This window comes from Oenanthe melanoleuca, chromosome 19 (assembly GCF_029582105.1).
Source record: "Oenanthe melanoleuca isolate GR-GAL-2019-014 chromosome 19, OMel1.0, whole genome shotgun sequence".
NCBI lineage: Eukaryota > Metazoa > Chordata > Aves > Passeriformes > Muscicapidae > Oenanthe > Oenanthe melanoleuca.
This window is the reverse complement of record NC_079352.1, coordinates 4113783-4134962: the sequence shown is the minus strand read 5'-3', so window position 1 is coordinate 4134962 and position 21180 is coordinate 4113783. Positions and strand designations below refer to the sequence as shown.

The window sequence follows — 21180 nt, the reverse complement described above, 5'->3', positions numbered from 1 at the left end:
CCTCTTCTGACTACAGCTCTCTCACCAAGGCCAGCCCCAGCTGCCTGTCCCATGCCAGGTGACACCACCTCCCATTTCCACCTGTTAACCATGTCCCACGTATGCACCCCAACATCACACCCGGCTCTGAGCGAACTCAGCCAAAGCAGAAATACCTTTCATCACGTCAGCAGTGCGGTCCCCATTTAGAAACGCTTTCTTTCACGTTAATCCAGTGCCAAAACGTGGTGGTGTGGGCTGTGCTGATCCAGAAACGGTGCTAAGGATGCTGCTGCCTCCTGTCTATCACCGCACGCCTCATCTCGCGCATGGCCAGGCAGTGACGGCCCTGCGACAACAGGCACTTTAAATTGGGCAGCTCAGCAGCACATGTACACTGAATTTTTGAACAAGCTATTCTAAGCTGCTTTGCTAGCAATTTCTGGCCTGTGCAGTTTGAAAGCACACGGTTCTGGCCCTCACAAAGAGCAGACCTGTAAATGACATCTTGAGGATTAAGCTGATTGAGATGCAATTTGCCTAGCAACCATTCATTAAGCAGAGTTCAGAAACAGGCCAGCAATCTATTCCACCTCCTTATCTGAGCAGTAAACAGATAACAGTCTCTACTGTGTCCTCTATGCTCCAGTTCAGACACATTGTAAACAGATTTTTCAGAAGTTTAAACTCCTACAGTAAATCTCCGAGAACAATCCTGCTCTCCAAACACGAGGGATTCGGCTTCACCAAGTGTCTTACAAGCGAGAAACAGCTCTGGAAGGAGGGTAATGCAAATCAAATTGTGAATGCATTTGCAGTTCCTGTGCCTCCAATATTTTCTCACATCAAGCACTAAGAGCCCATCCCAGTCGTTAAAAAAAATTGTTAAAAAAAATCTTAATCACACAAGCACTTGGCATTGCTATTCTGATCACTGGAAAAAACTCAATAAAAATCTTATTCCCTTCCTTCATCTTCTGCAAGGAATCGATTGACACTTCCAAAGTCTTTGATAAAGGCTCCCCTGCTTCAGAGAAGAAAACAAAAGTCACGTCCTCCCTCCCATTAAGCATTTTTTCCTCATAAAATAAGCAAGACAACGTAAACGTCATCAGTGGAAATCAAACCAGCTATTTCAGCTTGAAAATTTCAGCTGAAAAGATGAAGCGAAATCATGATTTTGCATAATTGTTTCCCTGCAAGAAACATCTGATAATATCCCATTCTGCTCCAAAATTAAACAACAAAGATTAGCACGGACGTATTTAAGACCATATACCTGAATGGTTTGCCTTTGGTGCACAGTTCTTCTGGGAAATCACTGTGACATACAGCATGCTATTACAATTAAATATGCAAGAAAGAAGAATTAAACTGACTATGAATAATTAATACCCTACAACACTACTTCATAAGGAAAAGTCTGGCTGAATATTCCCGCAGATGAGATATACCCAAACACAAGGCACAGCAGAGCTGGCAGCTTTACTTTTATGATGGGGTTTAAAACACCAAGTAACTTTATGGCTGCTGCTCAATTCTAGAGGAGGTGCCAGCCATGCAAGCTTTCTCCTACTGGATTCCCATCCAGCTTCAGAAAAATGGGATAAATGCAACTGTTGCAATAGTTGCTCCACCACTCATCTATGTCCCGGTGGTAACAGGCTTCCCAAACACTTTCCATTAAAAGGTATAAAGCAATTATCTGACATCCCAGTAGGGAGAATAAAGCAAATATGATGCAACAATTACTTAGGTGATAAGATCAGGCTAAGGTTGTGAGAAAAAACAATTAAAAAGGGTTGCAGGAGCTAAAGAATGCAGCTTACTTTCCCAGAATCTCTCTTAAGGACAAAGATACCATCAGCTCCAAAAGTCGACCTTCCTGTTTCGAGTTTACTGTTCTGGAGGCTGCAGAATATCAACTGTAGCAAAGCTGAAAAGGGCAATTAAAAATACGCTGTTTCTTGCACAACATCATCCCTAAGTTGCATAGATGAGTATTTACTGAAGTCCTTGTAAAACTGATATCCAACTGTGGCATTTTCCATCAGACTCTGGTCGGGTCAGCACAGTTATAATTGACACAAATACATTTGTTGCACATTTTTAGCTGGAAATGCCTTGTTTTTCTCTGTTTACCCATGCATGGCACACCCAACACTCCTTTTGGAGAGAGAGAGATTTGAAATCCAACCAACACTTGTGATCACTGAGGTGGAACATGGCTGAAGGTGACAGCATCCCTCTGCTCCTAGCCCCATAATGCTCCAGAAGGGTCTTGTCCCTGCAGGATCCAACACTCCAAAGCAAACACGAGCTGAGGGTCTTTCTGGCCACAGAAATGTTCGAAGTATGCTGGCTTAATATTAATTTTCTATTAAAAATTAATAGGATTAAATGAAGCTTGCAAGCCTATGGACATCAAGGCAGTTTTTTTTGCCGACACACTCGTTGCCCGGAGAAGCAGGATGTGAGGGATGGGCTGCAGAGTTCCTGCAGGATGCAGGATCCATGTGGCTCCTGGGGGGAAGAGGGGGCTCTTCCCAACACCCCCAAAGGGACCCTGGGCTCCATTAGTGATGTGTCACCCCGTCCCCCTGCTCAGAAACTGGTGGGGATGATAAAACCCTGATGAGATCCTGCTGAAAACCCTGGTGTCTTCACAGCTGAGATCCAGCCTTCTGTGGACACTGCCTCCAATCCTCACCCATGTGCCACTTTCCCACTTCCCAGAATGAATTCCCTTGCCAACAAGAACCCTGCAAATATCCGGAGTTTACGTAAGCTTAACCTTCAGTCCCTATTAATGTTAACGGAATAGGAAAAAATTAACCATGGTGCAAGTAAAAAGACTGTATCTGCATTTCTAATTATACAACAAAACACAGCACGTGGCAGTATTTCCATGCACCTTGCTGGGAATAAAATAGCCAATGGACTGAGGCTTCCATTTGGAGTGGTGGATGCAAGAGCAACCAGCACTGAGGCTGTCAGAGTTAAGGGATGAGGACACGAGAATTAAGGGAAATGAAGTGACATATGTGAATGATGATAATAAAAACGTTAATAATTAGAAAAACAGTCACCTTAAAATTTTAAAATTTCATGATCTCTCCTACTTTTTAATGGCTTAGCCTACTTTTTCCAACCTAATTTGCATGATCAAAATAGGCCTCCTGCCAGGAAGCATTAAAATGGCAGCCCCCCATCGAGACAAAACTCCCTTCACCATACGAGACTGAAGGACTAATAACTATTCCTAAAAACATTTTAAATCCATTAACGTTGTTTAGCAAACACTTATTTAGAATTAGCGCCGCTATCAGAATTTGATTGTGCTCTACTAAAGTGTTTTATAAAAGCCTTTGAGGGAGGAGCAGGTCCCTCCCAAACACCTGTGCTCTCTCCAGCCCTCACCAAAAAGCTGAGCACCCTCATGCTCCTGAACGTTTTCCATCCCAAAACTCCAAAGTATTCTCCAAGATCAACCAGACAATTCCCAATATCTCTGTAAAATGCCAGGCTGGGCAGTTAGAAGGACAGCAGCCAGATCAGAGTTCCCCATCCCCACCAAACTCTACACTCAGCAATTAATTCTATACACCAAAAAAACCCAAGCTAGTACAAAAATATAAACCTCAATATTACTGATGTACTGAAGATTTGGATTCTAGTAGAAATACATGGTGGTTTATACAAATTTGTCTGAGCTATGTGTTATCCTTTCAGTGCCATCTGCACAAAACCAGAGTTTTATCTAAGCACTGGATACTAAAATAAATCATTTTCTCCGTATCTATGATCTTGCTGGAGACAGACGCCACAAACCTGAGAGCTGGCGAGTGCAGGCTTGTCTAGTCACAAATAAAATTACATCCACATCACTATGATTTCTTTTTAATAAAAAATAAGGCAAACCAGGCTCTTCATATTGAAACAGGCTCAGCCAGCACCCTCCATGCCCACAGCAGACATCATGTACAGTGTGAAATTGTCAGAATAAAACTGGGATTGGCAATGTCATTTCCCCTAGTAAGAAATACCACTACCAAGAGACACATTTTAATTGCCACACATAATGAAAAGTACCTGCTCATTCTCTACTTATTGTATTACTTGGTATTTAAATTCAGGACTACAAGTCTTGGCAGGATATTTTCTGGTCACTTTAGTTTTTTGGAGTGTCGTGTCCCAGCAGATTTTTAAGAGTGAATTTGGCTCTCCAATACAATGCAAATGACCCATTTCTGTCCGTGCATGAAGGTTCTGGGGCTGCACTTCATCCCCTGTGAGTGGGGACCTCGCAGTAATTAGCACAATCTGATACTGGAAACTCAGCTAATTCTAACATTGATCCCTCAGGACAGCACAGCCCATGATTTGAGAAACGTTCATCCCAAAAGACCCTTTGTTTCTACCTGTCAAAGTCACCAAAGGCTGGTAAATAAATTGTACTCTCCAAAAGCTTTCAAATTCCTTTCTCCTGGCTGGATACATTCTCCAACCAGCAGCCACAGCTAAAGGTTTATACAGGATCACTGAAAGCACCAAACCTGTTTTATTTTCAAATACAGAGCAACTTCTAACATCTGCAGTCACTGCTGTGAGATTGCAAAGGATTTTATTTGCCAAGTCAAACTGTCGAAAGGCCAGATTATATAAAATAAACACTAACCATTTTTAGATCTAACTTTCCCCCACAGACTGCCTTTTATGCCCTTTCACTGGAAATGTTACATCAGAATAAAATCAGATTTAATTGGCTCTTAAATAACTGAACAGCCACTTTAATTTTATTTCAATAGCAATAATTCATAAATCAAGCAGCTGAAATCTTAGCATGGAGTGACAAGTAAATAGAGCAGAACACAGTAAAGGAGAGCATGAACACCACATGGTGAAAGGTGATTTTTCTCAAACTTCACACATCACCATTTTATGGACATCACAAAGGTACCACCACATAAATACTGGGATCTCAAACCTGTCAGTTCAGCAGCAGTAACTGCTTAACAAAGACCACTGGATGATGATCTTTGCCCAACTGGAATTTCTAGGAGTATGGCTGAGATTTTAGCCATGGGTGCAATTTCCCTCATGCACACTAGATGGAAGTATGGAAAAATCTTAATTCTTTCTTGTCTCACCTTAAATTCAAATGTTGAGATGTTATGATGGACTGTCACATTCTGAGAAGAATTTTTTTCATCAGCAAATTCACTCATTGATAAGTTCTAAGTAAAAATATGCCCTGAAATATTAAACTAAGCAGTGCTGGAAATTAATAGTAAACATAAGAGAATACACAGCAGAAATACTAAATATATTATTCAGGTTAATTTCTAAAGTACACACATTCAATTTCTAGAGTATCTGAATAATAATCACTAATGAAATCCTTCAGAGACACTGAAGTTACATTTTTTATACCTCCAGGTTATTATAAGAAACACCACCTTGTCAATTAATAGGAACAGGGAATAGAAAAGGTATAAAAGGATTCATAAATGCTGCTGTAGTTTTGACTGGAAAAAAACCCCAACAGATTTGTAGAATATAGTGGAAGAGGTAAAGGGAAATAGAAAACCTGGAGTCTTGCAGAACAAGCAGATCAGAGAGCAGCAAATCTGAATGGGATTAAATTACACACAAATCTCCTGGAAACGATCTTAAAAGTGACTTGTTCCAAAACAATCCATTTCTAAATTTAAACACTAAAGAGTTCACAGACACAAAAACTAAATCAGGCAATGGTGTGACCAGGAAAAGATGCTGGAAGAGCTGTTTTCCCACCCCTACTCTGGCTTTTTCATATATTGATTTTCCTCCACGCTCATTCACAAATGCTCAGCAGAGCTGTGAACAATTTAAAGTCAAGGGATGCACAAATTACCAGCTCCAGGAACACATCACCCATTCGAGGCAAAAGCTGAGGGCTTTGCTGTAGCTGAAGAAAATAAAAACCAACCCAGAATCAGAACACACTGATGAGCTGGAAGAGAAGGGTGAGCAAATCCCTAATTTTCCTTGTCCACAACAAAGCCAAAGCACATGACATTCCTTCAGCTTAGAAGACAACAAATTAAGAAAACCAGTGCCAGAACAGAAGGGTGAACGAAGAACAATGCTGGATAAAAGAATATAAAGTAGGCATGAAGGGCTCTCCTTTCCAGATGTTAAGATGACATGCTGTTTTTCATTCCAGGTTTAAAAAAAGATAAGCAGAGGAGGAAGTTTACTTTGGAGAGTGGGAGCATCTGCATAATTTTTTGAAAAAGGTTCATACAAAGATTTCCTTCCAACAGAATTTAAACTATATCTATACATATATGCATAGATATATATGGTATTGGCTCAAGACAATCACCTTAAAATATTTTTCTAAGTGTTTTCCATGCAGCAACTGCCTAGGGAGAGGAACAAAATGAATGGCAAGGGACAGCCACAGGAAAGGGCAGGACTGTGAGACACACATCCTCCAACATGCACACTCCAAGTTTAACAACATGAAGGAAAGGAGAGGGACAGCAGGATGCAGAAAAGGATATGCTGGGGCCAGGAAATGTGAAAAGAATCCACAGTGCTCAAAACTGACTTAGGGGATATTTTACCAAAATACAAAAACAGAATACACATAGTAGTATTTTTTTTTTTTTCTGCATGTGTGGCTCCCACCTTAGCAGGCCAGAGAGATTGTCCTAGTATGAGGAGGGAAATTAGAGAGAACAACTGGATGCTAGATCCACTCTGAAGAGCAGTTTCACCTATTTCCACTTGCTCTTGCGTGGTTCCCAAATTAGAAACAATCAGAATCCTGCTGGAAACAATATACGGCACCTTAATTGGGCTGGCTGCACTACAGACGTCAGCAATGTATCACTTAGTAGATCATTTTCTGACTGCTTTTTTTCCCCTTTAACACTAAAAATAGCTGTACTTTCATGGTTCACCTTTTCTACACCACCTTTACTACAGACACAGTAAGAAATTAAATGTTAGCACCTAAGATCCAACAGGACCCACGCCTGCTGCAGGCAGGATCTGCCACCTAATTCAGCAGAATTGTACTTAAAGGTTTGTCTCAGACGTGATGCATTTACAGAGAAGGTGTTTTCTAACACATTTCCCCCCAGCACAACTATCAATGCATCTATTTAAAAGCCTGGAGCAGTTATCTCTAAATACATCAACAACCCAGTGCTCCACGCATTCCAAGCACTCCAGAGTCCCTGCATGGGACTTGGGAATTCACATGAAAAATCTTTCCCAGTTTTCATCCCCCAGTGCTACACCCCCACTATTCCCTACCAAATCCATTCTGCAGCCAAACTACATTCCTGAGAAATTATTCCAAGAATGAAATATCACCGTTTTCCTTATAAACCCTGGAAACTTGGACTAATCTTCACACACAGCATAAACAAGTTAAGCAATGGGAATACATAAACAAAGCATAATTCTTAAGCACAATGGGGGAATAATTACAGCAACAACAGAACAAATACAAAATGAGAGGAGAGGCATGGAGAGATATCCAGACAGAATGTGCTGAAATAAGGAAAAAGGACCTATAGGATCTATGAGATTGGATCAGCCATGAGCTACAGCTGCTGTTTTTATAAGTGCTCATTTAAATCAAATTACTAAAAACATAGAAACCAGCAGCAGATGAACACAGAGGTCTCTGTCAGCTCCAGGTGAAGGCCAAGCTATGCCCTGCTTGGACAGTAAAATCAACTTTTGAAAGATTACAACCCCTTGGAAAACTATCTTTGGGTAAAGTTCAGAACAACTTTTCTGGATGTCAGCCAGCAAAATGCCTGTTCAGAAGCTCTGTTCCTCAATCAGTATTTGGAAAGCTTTTTTTTTTTTTTTTTTTTGTGTAGAAAGATGAATAATGTGACAAACTCATTTTCACATTTGCAGTCAAAGTAACGATTCTGCAATTAAAAGAAAAAATTGCTCCAAGATATGTGTGGTAAAGATTATAACACGAGTCACAAAATACAATGGGAAAATGAGAATGTGGCATACCACACAAGGAATAAAAAATTCAATTACTCACTTCACTTCCTAGTTTGAGAACGTTTTAAATTGTTTAAACATTTCAAATGCTGAAAATTGAAAAGGGTGGGGTGATAGACTCATTAGAAGCAGAAAATTATGAAACTACTCATCCTCAGGGGCATCTTACCCCAAAAACAGCCTCTGAAGAGTCAGCAGGCCCTGGATACAGTGTGCTACTACACAACAGTGACCTGTTACTCACCTGTGGGTGTAGCATTTCAGTGAACTGCATGTTCTCAAAGCAATTATTTAAAAGTGCTGATCATCTGTTAAATAACTCAAACAAATCAGGCTGTGGCTACGTTCTTGGTGGTGTATTTAGCAACTCCATAAATCCCAGAATCCTGCAAGTCACTTCATCTCTCACTTCATAAATCTGTGACTCTTCTCTCTGTTACCTCCCTGAAGATGAGTGAGCCAGGAATATACAGGATATAAAATGTTTTGGTGATGCAGGTTTTTGGGGTGAGGGCAGCCAGGGTAAAACTTTTTACTTCCTCCTCTCCCCATCTCTGTGTGCTGGCCAGGAACAAGTCATGGTCAAAAACAAAGAGTAAAAATGAACGGACAAACGGATGTGAAAAAGTAAAATATTGCACTGGAAATGCTGATAAAAGTTTCTATCCCATATCCAGGCATTTCAGCAAGCCCAGCAGAGGACACAAGCTGAGGCTCCTGCACATTGTCTGAGCTTCTGGGAAATAGAGATACTTCAGTCCTTGACAAAAATCCTTCCTTCTCTTGATCTGGTAACAGTTCCCAGAAGCAAGCATAGATATAAAACCTTATCTATCAGAGGACAACTTGAAAAAAATACAAATAAGGCTTAAATGAAGGCAAATATCCAAGCTGCAGAGAACACAACGGTTCCTTAATTTCACATTTGGAGAAAAAACAATACTATGTGGACATTCTCCAACATATTTTTAATGTTATTAACAGAAATAGCACTCCAGGCTGTGCTCAAGCTGAAAAAGTGTGAAACTGCAATGTGAACTGAAATGGGGATCAAAAATACCATCTTATTAAATGGCATTTATTTGGTGCTAAGTGAATTATTTATTCAATTGAGAAGTTCACAAAATGACAGGGGCATAAATGCAAGTGAGGTCACTACTTCATGTCAGTATCAAAGCTGATCCTTAGCAGAATTTAAGCACCTGCCTTTTCTTTTATCTCAGCACAAAATGAGATTTCTTTTTTTTTACACTTCAAAAGCCATGTAACACAACAGAATATATGCCAAGCATGCAAAAACCAGAGCATGCCAGCATCTTTCAGCAATCAGCTTTCCCTTGTCATCCATTATGTCAGATTTATCTATTTTTGCTTAATTCTTGCTCCAGCAATATGCATCCTTCCTCTCTCCAGACTATCAGGCTGGTTGGGCTGGAATTCAATGCAGCTTCTTAAAATAGTTGAGAAATATTGAAAATATTTGAAGAGATGCCTGTGAATTAGAGCCAATTCATCAACTCCTCTTCCAGCTACTGCTTGACCTGTGCTCCCCCAGACAAGGGGCAATTCTCATTTCCTCACCTCAGAAATTCTACCCAGTATAAATATCATTTGGAAAATAAACAGCCTTTCTTTTATGGAAGCATTTCTCCATGAAAGCTTAGATTCTGTGTTAATTGCAAACCTTACCCTCTGACTCTTACTCGCTTTTGATTCAAACCGTCCTCTACCGAAAATTAATAGTGAGTGCATTTGCTTTCAAGTTTGCTTTCTGCTATCACTGCTTTTCCTCCCCAAGTTTCCAGACCCTCTGGACTGGCTTTACAGGACTCCAGATCCACCTAAAAACTCTCCCTGAATCCTTCACTCTGCTGCTGGCTGCAAAACTCTGCTCTCTCCACCTCTAACACCTGTAAGACCCTTGAACACCATCGTTCCCCACTGCTGTACGCAGCCACTTCAATGAACAGACTCTAACTGAAGTTCAAATTCTTAACAAATAAGCTGAAAGGAAAATGCAACTCTCATCACTCTATTCCCTCACTGCCTATGGAGTACAGAGCACGGAATTTCCTCAGCCGGCTGCTGAATCAGACGAAGTTTCCACAGTGCACACACACACACACAGACACAATCACAAAGCCCCAGCACGTCCAGGAGGATTTATTCCATCACAAAGTCACTACCGTTGCTCCAGCACAAATGACATCACTTAGGAACCCAACCTCATCTCCTGAGAGCTCCCAGCTCCCTCCTCTCCCGCAGCGACCCGAGCAACAAAGAACCCGGCTTGTGCAATAAAGAGGAAGAAAGTGTTGTCGCAAAAAGTTTTCCAGAAAAACTTGTATTTTCTTGAGAATGTGACTACCGAAAAATTAAGGACTGTAGTAAGAAGTGAGCAGAACAAATTCTGGTTGAACTAATCAACCTGCAATCTGTGATTTATCCTAAACTTGTACCTAGTCCTACCAAGGGAGGGTGAGATGTCTGTGAGCCCTCGCAGGTGCTGGTCAGGGAGGTTCTCACGCTGCAGAACCAAAACCATCTCAGTACTTTGCTCCACGAGTGGACTGAGAACTGGAGTCCAGCTCTGCAGCTTCCTTCTTCTTCTTCAGACACTTGAAAATGGGTCGGTAGGGAATAAAAACGATGGATGATTTATTGACGATACCTGTTCCCTGCTCGTGGGAAAGATGGGCTTTGAGGTCCCTTCCAGCCCAAACCAGCCTGCGAGTCTCTTGCGAAGAGACACTTTTCTTGGGAAAGAATCACACAAAGGATGTGCTCGCACTGCGACCGCAATCCCCCCTTCCCCCTGACGGCACTTCTGTCGCGATAGCTGACGCACTATCGCGATCCCGGGCCGTGTGCGCGGTACCCAGGGACAGGTAATGAGGGCGCCGGGGCTACCGGGGGGCATGGGAGACCCCGGGCACGCGGGGTGGGAGCGACTATCGCGACACGCGGCGGGTGTCGCGACAGGGGGCGGGTCGCCACACCGGTGATGCCTCAGCGGGCGGGGGGAGGGGACGCCCGGGAAGGACAATGGTGGGGGGGGGTACGAACCGCGGCGGTCCCGCCGCGCTGTGAGGGGGAGCAGGAGGATGATGAGGAAGAGGTGACGGTGGGGCCGCGCACCCGCTCCCGCCGGGTGCCGCACTTACTCTCGGTGCCCCTGCCCGGGCCTCATGGCGCCGCCGCCGCTGTGCCCGCCCGGCCCCGCCGCCGCCGCCGCCGCCCGCCCCGGCCGTGCTGGCTGCGCAGCCGCCCCCGCGCACGCGCGGCCCGCGCGCCGCCCGCCCCGCCCCGCGCACGCGCACGCGCGGCCCCGCGGACACCGGGGAGAGGGAGGGGAGGGGGGGAATGGGGGGGGCAGCGCCGCGCCGCCCCCTGCCGGTAACGGCGGGTAGTGCAGAGAGCAGCGGGGATGGGGAACACGGGGGGACATTGAGGGGGGGACACGGCGGGGTCACACTGGGGGACATGGGGGGACATTGGGGGGACATTGAGGGGGGGACACGGCGGGGTCACACTGGGGGACATGGGGGGACACAGGGAGGATGTGAAGGAGACGTGGGGAACAGGGTGGGGGACATAGGGGACATGAAGGAGCACAGGGAGATGCGGGTGGGCCCGGAAAGGGACACAGAGGGGGCTCTGCCACAGCTCTGGTGCTGCCCACACCGAGGTCTCAACAGATACATCCCCATACACCTGGGGTCATTCCTTCCTGGAGTTTTTTCCACAGTGAAGTGATGATTTGCACCACTGTGATGGGCTTGCAATGGGATAATTAATCTAATTTTCTAAGCTCATTAAGGAGCTGCAGGTCAGGAAGGTGAGAGACTTCACCCCTTCCCATGCCAAGAGCATTTCCACTGCCCCAGGAGTGGCTGCTGCTCTGGGCACTCGGCTCCAGCCCTGGAAGCAGCCTGGGATGAAGCTCTGGGGCAGCACAGGGTGATCCTGACCCCTCCCATGACACAGCCATGCAGAGGGGACAGCTTCCCCCTGTACCCCATCCCATGAGACCCCTCCAACCCTCCTTACCCAGCTTTTCCCCCCACAAGGCGCAACCTTCAGAAGTCCCAGCTCAGGAAACAGGATCTAAGCTCAGCTGGGAAGGAAGAATGACATGAAAGTGCCCTGGTTTGAGCTGGAATAAAACAGAGGGGAGGTGGTGGCTGTGAGGTCAGGCTGCCATGGAGGAATAAAAGAGAGAACAAGCACTTGCTCTCGGACCCCATTTTATTGCAAGGGAAATACAAAAATTGGACAGCAGCATTCAGGGAGAAAAGTCAACATGAGTCCATCAGGTGGGCTGGGGTGGCCTCGTCCTCCTGTGTGACCATGACTCAGCCTTCAGAAGAGATTACACACATGTGCTTCATAATAATCCTTCACTGTGACCCTTTGCTTGCTACAAGGCAGGAGATGCTCCTGAAATTCCATGTACAAACACCTGAGAGCAAGGAAATGAGACACAGCCCAAAAGAAGGGGGTGGCAGCTCTGGAAATGCACTACCAGAATCATGGGTGCAGCTGATTCTTCAGGGTCTGTCCCCAGTTCAGATGACAAAGAAGGTCTGGAGATTTTATTTCAGTTTAGGCCATTCCCTCAAAGAATTATATATTCCACTTCAGCCTGCTGTAGCGATTCCATCATCCTCTCTGAATCGAACAAAGGTGCCAAGACACCCCCAGGACTGATTTCTCCACATGATCAGAGAGTTCAAGGGTGTTAAAACACACCAAGTGCTCAACTCTTCACCTCCACCTTGAGCTTCAGTCGGACGTCACACAGGAAAGCGTTCATCAGGTCCTGGCCAGCCTCCTGAGCAATCCTGCTGATGACCTTTCCTCCTCTTCCAATCAACATCCTCTGTGTTACAACCCAGACAGAACATCATCACACTCACCCTTACATTGCCCAGGAGAACAATGCAGCCACAGAAGCAATGAGGAAAATTTCAGCATTAAATTGTGAGGCAACTTTGGGAAGGTTTGAGTTGCTACTGAACAGGCAGTATTGGGTACATGGCTCTTCCCAAAAGAGAGAGAGAGGGGGAAATCACTGCAAGGATGCATGTGTTGGACTTGGAGAACCTCCCTTCACCCTCCCCAGTACCCCATCTTTCTTCCCTCACTCACTTTATGGGATTCCCTCGGCACCAGGAGGCTCTGCACGATGAGGAGCTCCCCACACTCTCCTTCCTCCCATATCTCTGTCACCTGCAACAGCAAGGAGGCACTCAGCAATCCTGGAAAATGCTCAGGAACCCCCAACACCACCCCCCTGGAGACACCAGCACACAAAGGTGGCCCCTTCACACACAGAAAGGGTCTTAGAGCCCACCTGAGGTGCAAGGATGGAGTCATCCCACAGCACCTGGCAGATCCCACAGATCCAAACAAGGATTCTCATCACACAGCCCGAAATCCCCAATAAAACAGCTCCTGGCCACGTCTGCCTGCACACACTCCCCACCTGAGTCACTCCATAAGGCACCTCCAGGGGCAAGTACTCCAGGATCTTCTCCCTGATGATATTATCACAGATCTCTTGAGGTGACTGGTTGGTCAGGACGTCGCTGTGGAATTCCCAAGGGCCTGGCTTGGCTTGCATCAGGAGGTACCTCTGTGGGCACAGCACAACCCCCCATCAGCTGCCACGTGTCACCCACACAGGGCCAACACCCCTCTGCTCCTCCTGCAGAGAGGGCACTGCTGCTGGCCTGGCATCAGGGCAGGGGTTTGGTATTTTGGGCAGGGAAAGGAGAAAGGGAAGCTCTGAAACCCCTCCCTAGAGCTGTGTTTATCAGTCACAAAAGCCCACAGAACCCCTGGAGCTGAGAGACAGCAGTGGGTGGATTGATTGCTGTGAACAAGCTGCTTTTTGGAGAGCCTCAGGTAAGAGTTTTGTACAGAAACTCTGGAAATGCAGCAAGGACACATCCCATGTTGACACGTGACACTTTTCTCCCATCCCAGGGCAGGAGTAGAAGCTGAGGCTCTGTATGAAGTGCTGGGGTCTCACCCCAGTTTCCAGGTGTGACACAAGCTCAGACTGGAGTTACCTTGAGTGTATCCACTTCCTCCCCACGGAGAGCTGCCAGCATGAAGATCTCCTGGAAGTGTGGCCAGCCTTTTTTATCTTTTAGATCCTCAGATCCATGGTGCTTTGGCCCTTGGGCTTCCCCTGTGCCAGCAACCCCAACATCACTGCTCCTGTCCAAACCAGAGCCTTCCTGGGCCTGATTCCTTTCCTGCCCAAAGTGAGACCCTGGGACCTTGCTTTCATGAAGAGGAGACTTTGCTGAAGAACTGGAATCCTGTTTAAGTGCAGATTTCACTTCCACTTTCTTTCCATTTACAATTCCCTCTGTCAGGTCAGTTGCTATTTCCAGCAGGAGAAACTTCTTCTTTAGTAAATCCACCTGAAGTCAGAGAGAGAGGGGTGTCAGGATTTATCCTAAATGAAGTGGGCAGCTGGGCCCTGGATCTGAAGGAGCCACAGGAAAGGAGCCACAGGAAACCAGCCAGGGAAGCAGCTGCTGCAGGACAGGACAGTTTTGTGACCAAAGGCCAAACCAGAGTGTGTCAGCAGTGCCAGCACAGTTTGCAAAAACACTGAGAACCTGTCAGCTCTGCTGAGATTCTCCCTGGCTGACCTGACTCCTCTTCCCAGATGGATTTAAACCCCAGACAGCAGCACAACTTCAGGGGTGCTTGTGCATGCAACAGGAACACACACCCCCCTCAATATTCTGGAGCAGAGAGGTAAACCTGTGTCCTTTAACACACCAGGGACCCCAAATCCCATCACTGCTGATGCCAGGTGGTGCCTGAAGAAGACAGGAGGAACAAGCAGGATTTACCTTATTGAGGACCAGGATACTGGGGATATGGGGGAACTGAGACAGGCACTTGAGCACCTCCTTGCTCAGAGAGTTCCGTGTCCAGTGATCCGACACGTCCACCAGAACCAGGACTGCCAGGGAAGAGGGAAGGAAAAGAATGAATCCACATTTTCCAAAATGTTCACTTGCAGCATTTAAGTCTATTGTCACTCCTCTCCTCAGGAAGGGCACAAAAAGAAGAATTTTTTAACAAAACACTAAAATGCAGCTTACCTATGTCACCCTAATGCCACCACACATGTTAAATCTCTACATCCACGCCCAATTATTAACCCAAAGTGCCTCCCCTTGGCACCAGGCAGGTCTTATCCCCTCCTCAGCTCAATATTCCAGATTTTTTCTCTGCCCTTCCTTCCTTGTTCACACTCCCTGGGCTGCCTGTGCTGCCAGCAGAAACCCAGATACCACAGCTGGGAATCTATGTGGCAGAAAAGGATTTGGTTTGATCCAAAAAGGAGTGGAAAACCCACCTAAATCTGCATGTTTCATGCTGTCCCACGGGTCTGTCAGCATGGCTTCATCTAAATTATGCCTGAAAGACACATACAAATGAGTAAATCAGACACACTTAATTATATTTGTGTTCCTTCCCCTCAAAGCAGAGGGAAACCAGTGTTTTTCCTCATTCCAGCTGCCACAAAGGGGCTGTGACATCCCTTGTCACATTGTCAGGTGCAAACACACAGAAACACACACAAAAAGGCTCAAGAAACGTCACAGGCTCTGTGTGATATTGAAATGGCAACAAAAAAAAAATTGGAGACCAAAATAAGGCTAAAAACATGCACTCATCTCACTCCTGCTTTACAGACTTTGCACAATGAAAATCACATTCCTGTTTTATCAGCTCTTGATAGGCAGCACAACCCCCCTCCCCACACCAGTGTACCTTTTGGCTTTTAAGGGATTAGTGAGGCCAGGTGTGTCCAGAATGATCTAGGAAAAGGAAAAACAAATGTTCCAAGTCTGCCAGCAGTGAGAGGTCAGGGGTAAACCCTACCTCTGTGCCATGAGAAGTGATCCCATGGGATACAGAAGAGCAAATCCTGCCCTCTGTCTGCAGGACTCACCAGCTGCGTGTCCTGGTGCGTGATGACACCCCGGGCCTTGCAGCGGGTGGTGTGGACCTTCTTGGAGACTGGGAAAACCTGCAGGAAATTAATTAAGCACATCACACAGCCAGGACATGCCAATAAAACCCTCTTGGTAACAGGCTGAGCTGCAGGCCAGCCTCACCTTCCTGCCCAGGAGCTGGTTGGAGAGCGTGGATTTGCCGGCGTTGGGAGCGCCGATGACGGCGACTCTCAGCACCCTGGGGCTCCGGGGCTGGTCGGGCCGATTCTGCAACAGGCGCCTCTGCTCCTCTGCCAGGGAAAGTGATGCACCACAGTAACAGTGTTGTTTTACTGATATACAGTGTTATAATACTGATACTCAACTGTGACAAAAGACTGACTAACAATTTAAAGTTACAAAGTGTGTGTCTGTTCATCTGAGGTAATTCTCTGATACATATTCCAACATCACAGGTGATCACAAAATCTGTTTATTGGCAAAGGATTCAAACAAACACATATTCATAATAACAGCCCCTCCCATCCCCAGCTTCCTATAGTAATTAGCTGGAATAGCTAATAAGCATTGATTCACTTCTTAAATTAAGTCTGGGGTAGTTTTTGTGGGGAGGGGTCTTAAAAGGAGGAAGCAAGGAGAGTCTTCCTCACCCTGAACTCTTGACCTCTTCTATCAGTGACAATACAAATTATTTCTGGGGATAGTCTAATTTTCCAAAGAATGAGTTTCTGGTTGCATTGTCTATGTTCCTTTGGGTCTGCTCACTAGTTTCATCTTTTCCCATTGCGAGCACACCTGAGCAATCATAAAATGACAGACAATTATTTCAGTTTCAGATAACTACTCCCTTCTAACTTCTAATTATTTTCAGCAATGTAACTAAACTCCTAATTTTCTAAGATTAGTGTTTCAAAAGGAGGAGCCTGGCCGCTGCCAGCCCCGCCGCGGGCCAGGATCGCGCTGGCGGCGCCGCTCACCTCTGTCGGTGGCCACGGGCGGCGGGTGCTGGCCCGGAGCGGCAGGCGGGGCCTCGGCGGGGATGCCCAGGAGGCTGCCCAGAGCCGAGCTGCTCCCGCTCCAGCGGCTGGGAATCACCAGCGTCCTGCTCCCCGGTAGGCGAGCTGGAAGAAAACACCGAATATACCAAGAACGTAGCTAACCACACCAAGATCGCCTTCTCCCCACGCAGCGTCCGAGTAGCGCTCACCCCACCACAAGGCCTCTCGGCCGCCACCCCCAGAGTACGCCCGTGACCCACCGCACCTGCTCGCAGCCGGAGCGGCCCCGCCGCGGCGGCACCGGCGGCCCAGAGCGCGGCCCGGGCGGCGGCTGCGGCCATGGGAGCCGCCATGTTGGCCCGCCGCGGGGCACGCTGGGAAGGCGAGCTGTGCCGGCTCCCATTGGTGGACAGCGCGAGGACATAGAGAGCGGCAGAGCTGGGCCAGAGCGCCGCTGTGCCGCGGGGAATTGTGGGATGGAAACGGCTGAGGAGCCGGCGGGGCTGGGCCGGGGCGGGGACGCTGGAGCGCCCCCTGCCGGCGCCACCGCGTAGTGCATGTGGCGGCACCTCGGAGTCACCAGTGCTGCCAGTGTCACCAGTGTCACAAGTGCCTCCTCCGTGCCCTCTCAGTGCTCTCGGTGTCACCAGTGTCACAAGTGCCTCCCCAGTGCTCTCGGTGTCACCAGTGTCACATGTGTCTGCCCAGTGCCCTCTCAGTGCTTTCGGTGATACCAGGGCCACAGGTGCACCCCCCCCACACACAGTGCTCCCAGTGTCACCAGTGCCCCCCCCGGTGTCACCAGTGTCACAATTGCCTCCCCAGTGCCCTCAGTGCTCCCCGTGTACCAGTGACCCCAGGGCTCTCAGTGTTCCCAGTGCTCCCAGTGCTCCCAGAGCTCCCTGTCACACAGCACAGCACTCCCAGTGCTCCCAGTGATCCCCATCACAGAGCCCAGTGAGCCCCAGTGCCTTCTACAACACACACCAGTTGGTCCCAGTGCTCCCTGCGATCCCCTCCAGTCTGTCTCCAGGATGCTCAGTGCCCCCCACAACACATCCCCTGCACCTCCTTACAGCCCCCTGTGCTCCCCAGTGAGACCCAGTGCTTCCAGTTCCCCTCTTCTATACAACCCTGCACATCCCAGTGCTCCCCTGACACTGCACCCCAACGTTCCTCAAGTCTTCCAACACACCCCAGTGCCTCCCAGTTCTCCCCAGTGCTCCCTGCACCACCCCACAGTGCAGTCCTGTGTCCCCTGCACCCCAAGCCCTTCCCCAAGGTACCCCTGTGCCCCTCTATGCCCGAACACACCCGAAATTCCCTGTCACACCCCAGTGCACCCCACTGCACCCTTGAGCCCCCAGGTCCACCCTAGTGCGCCCCAGTTGCTCATTTCCACCAGCCTGGAACCCCCAGGGGATCTGGTGAGGAAGAAGAGACGGAGCCATGGTTCTGAAACTCTCTTTATTGTCCTGTGCCCATCCCCAGGGTTCCATCACTGTGCCCATGCCGCCCATTCCCGTGCCATGCTGTGCCATCCCTGTGCCATCCCTGTGCCACCCCTGTACCATTCCTGTACCATTCCATGCCATCCCTGTACCATTCCATGCCACCCCCGTGCCATTCCGTGCCATTCCGTGCCGTGTGCCCGGCCGTCGGCAGAACCGTTACCATTACTAAACTCAGTAATGGTAACGGTTTCCCCGCCGGCCGTGAGTCCCTGGCTGTGTCCAGATCTTCCCCCAGCCCGGGATGTCCCATCCCACCCCCCAGCCCATGTCACACAGCCCCGGTGCCCCGGCTGTGGTCCCGGTGCTCGGTGCCGGCGGGAGGAGGTCGGTGCAGCCTGGGGAGTACATCATCTATACTGTAGTGTCTCATAGCCAACTTACAGTATACGATGATATCCTGCCCGGGACAGCGTGGAGAGGAGAGCAGAGCCTGCAGGGGACAGCGTGGTTAGGGAGCACAGCCCGTTCCCACCCCGGTGTCACCCTCACCCATCCCTGTCCCTCTGGTTCTGTTGCCTCCCCACCTCAGCACCTCCTTACCTGCTCTTTATCCCTCCCAATTCCACCACCCCAGAGCGGGATAGAGGTTCTGAGTGGCTTCCCTACACAGGTATTCCCCCTAATCCCTCCTCATCACCCCATTCCCACCACCCTGGAGAAGAGCAGAGGTTCCCAATCTCCCCTCACCCCAACAGCCCCCAGCCCATCTTTCTCCCCAGTCCTGCTGTACCAGAGTGGGATTGAAGGAACCCAATTGCCTCCCCAGCACAGCATCCCCAAACCTCTCCTTTTATCCTGTATCCACCATTCCAGAGCAGGACAGAGGTTCCCAAAACCCCACCTTTGTCTCCCCCAGTCCCACCCTCCCTGAGCAGAGCAGCAGCTCCCCAGGTGGTGGCACCTACCTATGGGGGTGGCACTGGGGCTTTGTGGGGTGCTGGATCTGCACCCGCCTTATAAAACCTGCTCTGCCTCATCTGCATATCTCACATCTGCACTGCACAGCTGGACGGAGCCCTTAACCCCTTCATGCCCAGGGGGGCACCGCCCCAAGCAGCTCCCCCCACCTGGCATTGTCCATGGGGGGATGTGGGCAAGGGGCAACCCTCCTTGTCTTCCACTTCAGGGTGGCCCCGCAAATGTCCTGTCCTGTGATGACCAGGATTATCCCTTCCCATAGTTGTGGGGACCCTGAACTGGGAGCTCCCCACTGCAAATTGGTTCCTAGTGGTGTTGGACAGGGCAGGGGGCAGCCCGTGGGGACGGGGCCCAGGAGGGACACCTGGGAATGGGGGATCCCCTACACAGGCACTCTCAGGTGAGGTACAGGGTACAGGTGAGTGCAGGGAGCCTGTGTCCCCCTGGGGTGGGTGACCTCTGTAGTGCTGTGCCTCTGGCCATATTTGCTCCTCTGAGAGACATGACCCCTAGCAGTGTGTCCCCAAAACAAGGATTTGCCCTCCTGCCTTTAGGGACCCTGGAAATACATTCCCCCTCCCAGGGGGATGTGACCCTTTGAGGGATGCATCCCCCAGTTAAATGTCCCCAGAGGACACGCTCCCCTGGCCACGTGGGGTCTATGTCCCCCCATCGCACATGACCCTGGTCATACTTGTCCCCTGACCACACATGTCCCCAAATGGCTCCACCCCCTGACCATGAGTGTCACCTGTCTGTGCATGACCCTGATCATTTATGTGCCTCAGCCCCGTCTGTCCCCACAGGGCCACATCCTGCAGCCAGAGCTGTGCCATTGTCTCGGGTTGTTTTGGCCAGGGCAGGCTGGCATTCCTGGAAATGGGCTGGGGGGAGGTGATAATCCCCTGCGGGACCAGCCCGTGTCCCGATAAGCAGCAGCCTCCGGCTATCAGGGACCCTGCCCTGCCACACAAGGCGTCCCTGGACCCACTGTCACCTCTGGAGCAGAGCAGAATGGCCCACACTCCCCCTGGCCTGGCAGGACAGGGCACAGGGTCAAGCCCTGGTCTGAGCCTGTTCCTGGGCATGAAGTTTCGGGGACTTGGGGGCTGAAAGGGACTCATGTTTTAGTCTCTCTTGTGACCCAGAGGTGTCCTGGAGCCTGTAGTGTTCCCCAAACTGTGGCACAGGCACCCCAGCATGCAGAGCAGCAACATAAACAAAGTGTCCCTGAGTCCCCCAAACTCTGCCAGCTCCAGGTGAGTCCCAGGGGATTATCCCCATGGGATTATCTCCATGCTGGCTGTGCCTGCCAGCCCTGCTGCCTGCTCAGTACTCGAGGGCAGCCCTGCCCTGTGACCTTGTACCCCACAGTGGTAGAGGGGGCCTGAGTGTCCCCCAGGCTGATGCCACCCCCAGGTGCCACAGGAGACCCCCGTGTCCCACAGCCCCCCAGCAGCCCTGCTGCCCCAGGGAGCGTGTCTGGCTCCAGATAAGGAGGCACTGGGAGCTGCAGAGCTGTCCCCACCCTTTCTATCTGCAGGGCCACCCTGCAGGACACACAGACGGGACCTGTTGTCCTGCCCTGGGTTTGGGGGGTCATGGAGGATCTAGAGAGCACAAAGAAATCATTTTCCCCAGGGAAGGCAGTGCAGCAAAGCCCCCCATGCCAGCCCCATGCTGGCTGTCCCTGGTCCTGCCTGCAGGGTGACCCTGAGCAGGACAGGTACCCCCAGAACCACCCTGCTG

At 48.9% G+C, this 21180-nt stretch overlaps 2 protein-coding genes across 7 annotated transcripts in view; both read right to left on the bottom strand.

Annotated features, from left to right (window-relative positions):
- Positions 1-11264, bottom strand: part of FAM222B (family with sequence similarity 222 member B) — a 36141-nt gene extending 24877 nt beyond the window's left edge. Inside the window, exons 1-2 of one of the 6 annotated variants that reach the window (XR_008841869.1) lie at positions 11172-11264; positions 9344-10763 (exon numbers count right to left, since the gene is read on the bottom strand). Coding sequence is in view for 1 of the 6 variants with exons in the window: in XM_056506688.1 (XP_056362663.1) it covers positions 156-162 (7 nt within the window). In the remaining 5 variants the exon portion in view is untranslated. Of the gene's footprint in view, positions 1-155; positions 325-9343; positions 10764-11171 lie in introns of those variants that run through there. The other 5 variants (XR_008841868.1, XM_056506689.1, XM_056506686.1 and 2 more) reach the window with 5 other exon arrangements.
- A 973-nt stretch (positions 11265-12237) lies between these two features.
- On the bottom strand, positions 12238-17377 carry ERAL1 (Era like 12S mitochondrial rRNA chaperone 1). The gene is made up of 11 exons (XM_056506796.1): positions 17265-17377; positions 16979-17122; positions 16164-16291; positions 15998-16075; positions 15817-15863; positions 15398-15459; positions 14886-14998; positions 14085-14444; positions 13496-13645; positions 13159-13239; positions 12238-12889 (listed from the first exon to the last, which is right to left on the bottom strand). Exons 1-11 carry the CDS (start codon positions 17350-17352, stop codon positions 12767-12769), a joined length of 1374 nt encoding a protein of 457 aa, XP_056362771.1. The 5' UTR covers positions 17353-17377; the 3' UTR covers positions 12238-12766.
- Between the last annotated feature and the right edge of the window lie 3803 nt (positions 17378-21180).